Below are 11,525 nucleotides of genomic sequence, written 5' to 3'. Positions count from 1 at the left end.
CAACAGCCTCCGTACGTAGGAGGCGAGCAAGATCTCAAAATGTTTTCTATGAATGCTACATTATCTTATCTCCGGTCGTTATCTTTGATCGAATCTGTCAAAGTTATCACCAAATGCCAATGCATGCCATCTCATGAAGTTACATACCAATGCTACAGAATGTATGTTTGAATGACAATGGAACCTAGTTAACACGCCATGAAAATAAGAGGTTTTAATCACATGAACTTTTATTTCCAGCTTTTGCCTGTCCTCGCTATCCATTCATAGTACTCATACAGCGTTACAGATCCGAACACGAGCACGTCAAAGACATAACTTACAAACTAAACGAGCGGGGGCATTCAGAAATCATCAAAGTTGAAAGATAAAACATACTAGTAAAACCCCGCGAAAACGAAATCAAACTACGCGGGAGCAATCGCATCTATTGATCCCTGCCGGTTATCTTGTCGGCGGTGCTGCTGGTGTCCTTGCCAGTGGTGTTATCGCCGCCCATGCCCAGCGTGTTCACCACAGCATCCTTGGCGCCGACCACCGCGCCTTTGACCGTCTCGGTGGCCTGTTGCAGCACGCCGCCGGTCTTGTCCTTGCCGGCGACGGCCGACTCCTTGGCGTAGTGCGCCGCGTCGGAGGACCTCTCCTGCGCGTACTGCGCCGTTTCGGACGCCTTCTGCTTGGCCGCCTCCGTCTTCTCGCCGAGGAAGCTGCCGGTGTTGTCCTTGCTTTCGACGGTCTTGTCCTTGGCGGCCTGCGCCGTCCCAGCCGCCTTGTCCTTCGCAGCCTGCGCCGTCTCAGACGTCTTGTCCCTGGCCTCGCCGGCCTTCTGCCTGGCGGCGTCCGTGGCGCCCTGCCCCTGGCCGGACCCGTTCCCCGTCAGGCCCGCCGCCCGGTCCTTGGCCTCGCACGCCTTGTCCTTTGCCGCACCCATCACCTGCCCCGTTTTCTCCTGCAAACATACCACGATCACATTACAGACACGAACGGAAGCAGCTAGGATCGAATGGTCGATCGATGCGAGACATTTTCTCGGCAACGATCGGTCGAGATCGTGGACATGAACATGAGCGTACCTGGGTGTGGCCCTTGGCCTCGCCGACGCGGTAGCTCGCCTGCTCCTGGTTGGATGCCATCTTGCGTACTGGGGTTGCTCAAACAAACTGCTTAGCTCGAAGACGCAAAAATCACTCGCGAACAAGAATTGAGAATAGTGGATTTGAATCTGAAAACAAGATGAGTTTGTCTATTGCTCGACTTGGCTTCGTTTGATCTGGCATGGCATAGAGCAGGCGGGATTTATATAGGCTGCGGCTACAGCACAGTCCCGAGGACACGTCGGCCGTCGCAAGCCGGAGAGCGCGTACATGCCAGACACGTAGGCAGGACACGCGTTATGACGCGTGCGTAGCTTCGCGATGCCTGCACATGTCATGAGTTAATTCGATCGAGCACATGCAGAAGCTAATTAAAAATGCAGAAAGAAGGATCGAAGAAGTACAAGCACTCCAGCTAACAAGTGTAAAGATATCGAGAGGATAGCAGATTAGCAGATACCGGTGGAGAGTACATTGTCCCTGATTTCTAAACCGAGTCCATGAGTTGTGGCAGGAGATGGACTGGCTGGGGATCAGACTAATTTGGCTGGGGATCAGACTAATTCTGCCTGCGTGGCAAAGTGCGCCGTGATCCAGAACCAAGCAATGGTCTACGCGTTGGCCAGTGGAGACGAGCATCCAAGCGTATGTGTAAGCCATGATTCTACCTCGGTTTCATCTACTACCTTTGTTTATAAATAGATGTTTAAAATTTATTTATATTTAGGTGTATCCATACGGTATCTAGATACATTCAGAGTTAGATAAATCCTAGACATCTATTTATAAACGGAGCGAACATATAATTTTTTTACGGTGCTTCTAGTTCTTGCCAATATTATGGCGTTGAAACAGCGAATTTGATGGATGTCACTACATTTTATGGAGTCTTTGTTTCTATGTCACTCAATGGACTCCGGCTACCGTTTGGTTTGGTTAACTTCTCGTCCATTTGACTCGTTTACTTACATGTGGATTTAACCTAGTTTGTGACTGTTATCCCTACAAGGTGGGCACCACTACGTCAGCCAAAGACGGCTCGCGTCGTATGTTTGAGGATTTTCGTGTCATTTCATATTTTTGTCGCTTGCTACTTTCTTTGCCTACTCTGCTCCTCCTGCCGCCATTAATCTATCGCTCGCCGTCGTACACTTTCCAGGACTTACCTTAGCTAGTTTTCCTCCAGCACGGACGCCTCACCGATCTCTTGCCCGCCCTCTTAGTCAATGTCCTCTTCTTTGTTGTGCTCTGGCGGCTGGAAACGAAGTGTCTGAGCCCCAGTTGTCATCGGCAGACCATGAACAATCGATGTGAGGTGGATCTAGGCGCGCGTAGATGGATCATGCATCTATAAAGATCATTGGAGGGGACAACACAGAGGTAGAGGTACCTCGAAGCAAAGCTTTGCAGCTCTGGAGCCCTATGAATGTGTTGTTTGTTGTCTCTGGGGGTAAGTTAATTATTTTAATTAGTGATTTGGATCATGCTAGTAATCGCAAGAATATGTGTTAGTAACCATAGGACGTCTGATGCATCTGATTTTTACTGAAGGTTCGGTACACGTGTCGAACTGAAACCTTGCCTAACAGTTGAATTACATTTAGCACCGTATTTGATTACTAATTGATAATAGACGTGGAAGAGCTGACTCTAGAAAACTTGCACATGGAATTTGCCAAGTTTCCATGTAGCAAAAACCAGATATTCCTGCCCATGTACTATGACATTAATTCTGACATTTTTTAAGAAATTAGGACTAACGAGTCGTTGGCCCTAGTGTAGAGTAGAGACATGTTCACGGGGACTGTGTTGATGTCCATCCATATTGTTAAAAAAGAGACCGGGAAAGAGCAAGTCACTAATGACTTTGGACCATCATGTACGCAAATAGCTCAGCAGAATGAAACCAAGCAGTTTCTCCTAACTCAACCAAGTGTAATCAAAGAAGTTTCTTCTTGAGTGTGCAACACCAAACGAAGAGGAAGACGTAGAAATAGGAGGAGCATAGGATGATTTTGTTTTCAAATATGATGATGATGAATACCCAAATTTATTTATTGATCCTGGTAGGATGGAAAATAGGAAATATTTGATTGATCCATAATTTGAGACTAGCTATGGGACAGATAAGAACGAGGATGTTGAAGATGAGCAAATGGGTTAAAAATATGATGATGAAGATGAGGATAGATCAACCATACCCTTTGACAAGGACAACCCAATAGTAGATGAGGTGCTATCATTGAGTATGTGTGGAGGACTTCAGATATGCAATTTCTATTTTTACAATAAAAGTTGGGTTTAGATATATTACAGAAAAAATGACCAAACAAATAGTAGATGAGGTGCATTGTAGGGAAATTAAAGTCACATGAAGACTGCATGCATCTCCAATGAGGAGGTGGTACCCATTTAGGTTGCAATATTATCTGTTCAGTTTATTTTCATGTTTTATCTTTCCAAATGTGGTAATTTATTAAATCATTATCAAATGAAGGTCAAGGTAAACACCAACAAACACACCGTTGTCCTACTTAAGGATTGAAATTTTACCCACGAGTATGGGTACCCGCAGATACCGTACCCGCATGGATAGGGTATGAGTACCCATATACTACCCATTAAACTATGGGTAGGGTACGAGTATATCCTCGTACCCGCGCGTATACCCATACCCTGCCGTTTATTGTAAATTTTCTACACGATATGTCTACTTTTGTTGACTTATGAGTTAGAATATGAGAATGTGATTATTATATCTTGTTAATTGTTATGTACTCAACTACCTGTTATTGAGTTGAGATAATTCATTTTTTAATCAAATTTGTTATCAATAAATTTTAAATTGTGAGTGGCTTTTGTACAATTTGACCTACCTAACGGGTAACCAATGGGTACGGGTACCCGCGGGTATGGATATAGGTATGGGTAAAGTTTTATACCCATGGGTACTGGTATGGGTAGAACTTTGTACCCATCAACTATACGGGTATGGGTATGGTATTTCTCTACCCTGTCCATACCCTACCCATTGCATCCTTATTCCTACTACAGCCATAGGTGGAAAAATAAGACCTTCTTCTACCAAGTGGATTGCTACTACTATAATTGACTGACCGAGCATATCATTGTATATTGTAGTACGCAACTTGTTGATATAACTCTTATGAAAGTATCATTTCACAAATATTACATCCCTCACAGTGGTGCAACATAAACATTAGTTGTCCAAATAATGAACACTTATTATTACAAAACAAAGATATACAATGACTTCGAGATCTCATTGGTCCATGGAGGATACCCCGTTAACTCTACTTCGATTATACACAGCTTGAGAACAAATATAACTAGTAAAATAAGTACCTCGAGAACCCCATAGCCATTTTAGATCTGATGGTTCATGCGTAATATACGACGCAAAAATCACTAAGAATATGTGTTGTTAATCCTATGTGAATATGTTGACAATTGCTATAATGGAACCTTCACCATTGATACGTCTCAAACGTATCTATAATTTTTGATGATCCATGATTGTTTTACACCAATTCATATATGTTTTGCTTACACTTGGTTGCACTTTTACATATATGAGAAAACAAAACAATGTTTTATCCAAGGGTAATTCTATTATTTAATTTACACACATTGCTTAATATGATAATATGTTGCTTACAAATTAATACTGAAAGAGGTTCGGACGATAACCGGAAGGTGGGTTATTAGTCATGGACGCAGTTGGATTACGGTCTATGTATTATGTTGTAATACCCAATCAAATCTCATAGTAATCATCTTGTCATGTATGGTTGATATTTTGTCAATTGCCCAGCTGTAATTTGTTCACACAACATTCTATTTATCTTTATGGAGAGACACCTCTAGTGAACTGTGGACCCCGGTCTTTTCCTTTACACTGAGACAATCATCATGTTCTGTTTACTTACTGTAATTCATGTTCTCTTTAATTTTTGCAAACATCTTTTCCACTCGATACGTTTAATTCTTTGTGTTCAGCAAACCGGTGAGATTGACAACCTCACTGCAAGTTGGGGCAAAGTACTTTTGTTGCGTTGTGTGCAAGTTCCACATTGATGCTGACGCTGGTAGTGCGCCCTGCCACTAGTTAGCTAGCAACACCTTCATAATTCACACCCTTCTCATATTGGTCGATTAAACCTTGGTTTCGTACTGAGGGAAAATTTGTTGATGTGCTCATCACACCTTCATCTTGGGGTTTCTCAACCTCTTCCACAACAAAGCTCAGCAAGATTGTCTCGCGCCATCACCGGAGCACCATCAACCATCAACACAAATCATCGTTTCATCGCACTATGTAGTCATATTCATAATTTTATGAAGATGATACTTTATTTTTAAGTGAAAGAATGATATGAATAGTACTTTACAAGTAATTAAATATAAACCCTTGAAAGGCATGAGCAAGGATTGAACTTGTCTTGAAACTACAAGATAGTGCAGTTGATAGCATTTGTTTAACCCGGGACCTCGGATTCTGAAAAGATAGTATCATTGCTAGTAAGACAATGTTCAAATATCTAATTCATGCTATTATGCACAGTAGTGATATGCATTAGAGTTGGTTTTGCATATAACCCCTTTTTATTTGTTTATGAATTTCTAAGGGATTTATTCCATTTTTAGAATTATTATTCGATGTATGAGTACTTAATTCATTTAAAATAATAAATTATTATTATTAAATGAATTGTTCAAATTTTAAGAATTTCCTCCAAAATAGTGTTTTGGATTGATTACAGATTTTTCTTGAGTATTTAAATTCAAAGGAAACAAATCTTTTTGAAATTAAATTATTTTTTATTTTTTAAAAAATTGGTAAAAAAAATATATCTTTATGCTTACTAATAAAAGCAAAAAACTGTCTCTTCTTGGTTTTGTCGGTTACTCTTTTGGACCAACTTGCCCTCTCGTCAAATCCCATGTTACATAGAGATGCCATTGTATCGATCACATTTTTTCTCTTCGACCTCCCGCTACGCGGCTGAACCGACTTTGTCTGCCCCCCCCCCCCCCCCCGAACCTGCACGAGCAGAACAGGAGGCATGGTTAGTGCTGGGACGAAGAAGCCGAACATGAGATAATGCGGTTGTTGGAGACGAGCAGAGGTGTCATATTCGTGACAGGGAGGAGCTCGGGCATCACGACAGGAAGACGGAGGAGTCGGATCAGGGCGAGCTGGGGCGGATTATGAAGAGAGATGGGTGTGCGGAGTCACGCACATGCGGTGATGCACAGAGCGGTGACATGCAAGGACGTGGGAGGGAGGCATGTATCAAGGTAGAAAAGATGCGGCACCCGTGTTGGACAAGAGGCTTGAGCAGCACAGGGCCTTGGTACTCCATCCTAGCACTATATGAGTACTAATCGCCACTTATACACATCAATTATAGGGCATATCCAATATAGGACTGCATTTTGGACATCGAAACTATTTTTTCAGTTCATTTGTAGTGGCCCACGAACCGGTCGGAGGCCCATGTCCGTTTGCTGGTGGCAGTGCACCCAACAACGCTCCAGTTTGGCCCGCGCCTTCGCATTTTTAGCAAATTTTTATATGCGCATTTCACACATTTAAATAATTAAAATACACCGAAAAATAATAGCAAAGAGTCAAATTCGTGAAAATGATAGCGAATTAAGTAGTACTATGGGGTAGTTGAAAGTGCATGGAGTCCGCATTTGTGGTTTTGGTAATTAATGGCAATCGCTATGAACTAATGTTTGCATTGAATTATATTTGCAGGATTAATTTGTCCATAGGAAATGTTTGAACCATACATTGGCTTAAAGGTTGAAAAAATAACCAAATTAAGAAGATAAAGTGACAAGTATGTCTTGAAGATGAATATGAAGTGAGCCCTCAAGTGTATCTTCAAGAGATCAACATGATGAAGAAAGAAAAAATGATGTGCAAGTTTAAGATGAGTTATCTCAAAGAGGTCATATGCTTGAAGCTTGCCATCCATGTATTGATTATGGATATGTGAATATGCGCTAAAGAATAATCTCTCCCATAGTGGATTATGCGGAGCAATCCGGAAGACTTCATCACGCAAGCACAATAAAGAAAGGCGTTCCATCTTGTTGGGGTCAAGATCATCATCATATGGCTCAATGGAATGTGAAAGGATAAGGTTTGTTTTTTATAGGGTTTCTTTCTTACCAGCCTCATGGTTTAGTGGGGAGGCCGATTTATAGGTTAGTTGCCGTGCTACTAAGAGGTCTCTCAAGTGAGTAACTCAATCGTATCGTTCGGAGAGAGCTCAAACCTTTGCATCCTTGTATCATCTTTTTTGGTTGTTATTTGGATCTTGTCCATATGATGTTTTATATCATGTTCTTATTCTCATGACAAGCTCTAGTTGATCGAAAATGGATATCGTGTGAAAAATCGTTGCATTTTTAATATTGAAGTTTTTCCCAGTTCTTCATGTCGAGAGGTTTCACCTTCAAATTCATGGAAAAACTACCCCACTTGTTCGTAAGATTTCCAGTCTTTGTGGGATAGCTATTTCCAACCTCTTATTCCAAAAGAATTGGTTTCACCTAAATCGAATTTTCCTTACTCAAGTTGTTGCTTTTTCAAAATTGGAGGTTTTATCGGTTTCTCTTTTATAGATAGGTCAAACCATTCATCATTTTTTATCCTCCCTTGCTGAAGATGGTTCTCTACATGATTTTTTAGAGCTCGTTCCTAGCTTCAAAACGAGTCCAAGATCATCAAAATCGGAATCTGGATGCTTAACTTATGGTTGTTTCAGTTTCAGCTATTTTTGTCTTTCCTAGAGCTGGAGGGGCGAAGACTCTGGTCTGAACCCTGCTTTTCTCCATCTGAACGCGTGCCTTGCTCCTTGTATGGGTGGGCGTAGTCTTCGGTACAACTGATGCTGCAACGACTATTTTCGTGGGGCGGGTGGGGGGGAGGATTTGGGGAGGGACCTATAAAAATCCCCCTTCTCCCCCATGGGTCTCCATTTTCTCTTTACTCCATTGTTGATCTTGAGTAGCTTGCTCCTTCTCCTCTATTCCCTTCATGATTATTGCTCACATTTCAGGAAAAGAGAGGAGATCTAGATCTACAATCGCACCAATCAAATTCCCTTCTTTATGAGGGAATCCCTAGATATTGTTTTTGAGAGAAATTTGGTGTTCGTCCTCTATTATTCTTCCATTAGCTTTTGTAGCTTTGGTGGAATTTGAGAGTGTAGGATTTAAGCATATTAGTGGTGTTCTACAATCGCACCAATCAAATTCCCTTCTTTATGAGGGAATCCCTAGATATTGTTTTTGAGAGAAATTTGGTGTTCGTCCTCTATTATTCTTCCATTAGCTTTTGTAGCTTTGGTGAAATTTGAGAGTGTAGGATTTAAGCATCTTAGTGGTGTTCTTGCTATCATATTTGATGCATCGGTTTGAGTTCTCCACGGACTTCATCATGAAACGAGAAAGCACACCCTTGATGGTAACAACTAGCAGAGCTTCACAACGCTCGCTGTGAAACCAAACGGTCAGAAAATCTTATCCGATCTAGTAGTCTCCATGCATGAAGCGTCCATTCGAGTACACCGGCGGAACGCTTTGGAAAATTACACTCCCACCAAATCGATGGGGACAGGCATCCAGCAGATCTTAATCTTGCCGCGAGAAGAATTCTATGACCGCTTCCATTACTAGCAAGACCAGCAGCTCCCATGCCGCCAGTCAGTCTCCCAGCATGAAGTGTAGAAGAGTAGAGATCAACCCAGTGCACGAATGCGGGTCGTCGCTGTCTTGGCCAAGGCCACAACTCCACGCAGCACACGTGCCGAGCCTCTCATGCCTTGATCAGGGCCGTACAGCCTAGATCGTAACCCATCAGCCGTTGCACGCCATGCGAGCGGAAGGACGGTCGCACCGGCAACACACCACCAGTTAAGATCCTTAGTTTCAAACCGGTAATACCTCTCCACGAATTATCAAATCTGCAAACTTTTCTTCAGCTTTCAGAGGCAATCGAATTCTACACCACTCGAGCTAACTTCTTCATGTAGTTTTATAGGAACTACTAGATCAGGAACAAACGCCCAAGTATCCACCCAATCAACATTAAAATTACATTATCTATCAAACTCAATCCAGTAATGCCCTTCAATTACACCGTTTTCTGAAATAATTCAACACCCAACTAAAATCAATTGAAATCATGTGCTGAAGACAGACTAAGGGGGCGCTGGGCGCCTATGCATGCTTCTTGTTAATCTATATATATACAAAAAAAAAATGAGAGCATCACCTGGCTTGTGCATCGACCGGTGCACACAACCTTTTTCATTATTTATCAACGAGAGATAGCAAAGGCTATACAAATATTATACAAGGCAAAGCAGCCAACACAACACCACCAAGAAGGACTATAGATATATGAAGGAATCTAAGTGTGTTAAAATTACATACACAAGGAATAGCGACAACCTTCCAAGGCCAACAAAGAACTGATGATCTACCTACGCAGCACCTGATGGCGCTTTTGCATCACCAACCTTAACTTGGATCTCTTGTAGCAGTACAATTTTTCTTCTATTCTTGCTGTTGCTTTGCTCTTAGTACTACTGGCCTTGAACCTTGAAGTGCATGCATCAACTCACATTTAAATAGACCGACAGAGTACAATCGATGGATTGATCTGGTGGAGCAAGAGCTACTACGTCCTGAAGAAGGCACGTATAACATCCACGGGAATGGACAAGATGTATATATACTTTTGTGTTGTCTTGCGCTTAATTTGTACCGTAAATTTCCCCTGCCGGGGAACTGATGTAATACATCAGTTGTAGTCTCCGCCCCGCCCGGGCTTGGTGGGCAGCCTCTGCTGCTGGACGACGAGCCGCGCCGGGAGCGGCCGGCCGGTGCCGGAGCCTCCGCAGCTGCGGCACTGTTTGCGGCCGGACCCAGAGCAGGTCCCGCAGCCGACGTCGCCGTCGGACCAGCGGTTGCAGAGACACTCCTCCCGGCCGGTGCCGCTGCACGTGGAGCAGCGCGGCCGCGCGTCCCACCTGGAAGCCGCCGGCAGACCGTCCGTCCGGTTCGCCATGGCCAAGCCCGCCAGCATCCCTAGCCCAGCTGACGCGATCACTATTGGCCCGACCATCTTTGCCGCTCCAAGAACCTCCCTTTCTCCCGCGCTCAGATCGCTAGCTTGCTACTGGATGGAGATGGAGATGCACCAAGCAAGGAGGATGAGGATGAAGATGAGGAGGAGGATGAGGAGTTGTTTTCTTGCCGTATATGCTGCTGGGCTGGTACTTGTAGGAGTGGAAAAAGATTTGAGCGTGTGTGTGGCCGGGAGGTGACGGCGAATATGTGTTGGAGACGAGGCTACCGCGCGCGGCGGTTCTGTCAGCCGGGGATATTTCGTGTAAGAGAAGGGGGTTGCGTGCTGGCTGGTGTGTGGGTGGTATTTGAGCTTGGAGGCTAGCGGAGGCGGGGAAGGGAAAGCGTGTCCGCCTTGTAACCTTTGCTTGCCTGCTTGGTCTGCATCTGTCGGCTACTCGGCTCCGGTGAGAGTTGTACGATTCTCTTGCGCCTTGCGGTTTCGTGCGTGCTGCTAGCTGCTTTGCTTGTCACCTTCGTGTGTTTCGTCTTGAGTTAAATGTATGGTGGGTAACTAAACTTTTCGGCAGGATTTTTTGGGGAAACACAGTTAGCACACTCATAAATATCTGCATACACTCACTGCTATCAACACTCGTACGCATACCCTACCGCATGAGCATCTGTAAGAAACTGAGTCTAAGACACTGATCCGACGGGTTTTAACATTGACGAATTCGCCCAGTAAACTTTTCCGTGGGATTCGATCAGGTCATCGTACACACGAAATACTCTATTACGGTCATCAAAGATGTTGCGTATATGCGCAGACGGTCACCATTGCGGGATTCGATCATGTCATCGTACACGCGAAATACTCAATTGTGGGGCCACCATTTAGCATCAATGCCCTCCCCCCCCCCCCCCCCCCCACCCACCTAGGTAACAGTGGACATCATGATGTGTCTTGCCTCCAATACCACAAACCTGCCCGATCATTCTGAGGACAAGCAGAGAAGAGAGAGGGAACATCACAACACTGTGAACGAGGAGGGTAGGTTCACGGTGGTCTTCATCGATGTGCACATGGAGAGCGGTTGATGTGGCGCAGCCGCGATGGTCGGAAGAGGCGGCGATGACACACCTAGTCTCCTGAAAGGGGCTCCACCTCCTGTCCACGGTAAGTACCCAAATTCTCCTTAACCTAGACACAAATCCATGGTTTTTTTAGGCGAATAGATTTTTACCATGCTATTAGTGTGTTGTTGGTCAATTAGTAGCAGTTTTAATGGCAGAATATGACAATGAATGTGGTCT

The 11,525-nt window shown here is 43.9% G+C and overlaps 2 protein-coding genes across 2 annotated transcripts; both read right to left on the bottom strand.

The window, feature by feature from the left end:
• Positions 1 to 201: 201 nt before the first annotated feature.
• On the bottom strand, positions 202 to 1,424 carry LOC127324313 (uncharacterized). The gene is made up of 2 exons (XM_051352230.2): positions 1,074 to 1,424; positions 202 to 949 (listed from the first exon to the last, which is right to left on the bottom strand). The coding sequence occupies exons 1-2, from the start codon at positions 1,131 to 1,133 to the stop codon at positions 428 to 430; spliced, it is 582 nt and encodes a 193-aa protein (XP_051208190.1). The 5' UTR covers positions 1,134 to 1,424; the 3' UTR covers positions 202 to 427.
• Positions 1,425 to 9,399: 7,975 nt separating this feature from the next.
• On the bottom strand, positions 9,400 to 10,497 carry LOC127324369 (uncharacterized). Its single transcript, XM_051352234.2, has one exon. The coding sequence runs from the start codon at positions 10,264 to 10,266 to the stop codon at positions 9,943 to 9,945; it is 324 nt and encodes a 107-aa protein (XP_051208194.1). The 5' UTR covers positions 10,267 to 10,497; the 3' UTR covers positions 9,400 to 9,942.
• Between the last annotated feature and the right edge of the window lie 1,028 nt (positions 10,498 to 11,525).

This window comes from Lolium perenne, chromosome 1 (genome assembly GCF_019359855.2).
Source record: "Lolium perenne isolate Kyuss_39 chromosome 1, Kyuss_2.0, whole genome shotgun sequence".
NCBI lineage: Eukaryota > Viridiplantae > Streptophyta > Magnoliopsida > Poales > Poaceae > Lolium > Lolium perenne.
This window is presented reverse-complemented; position numbering and strand designations above follow the sequence as displayed.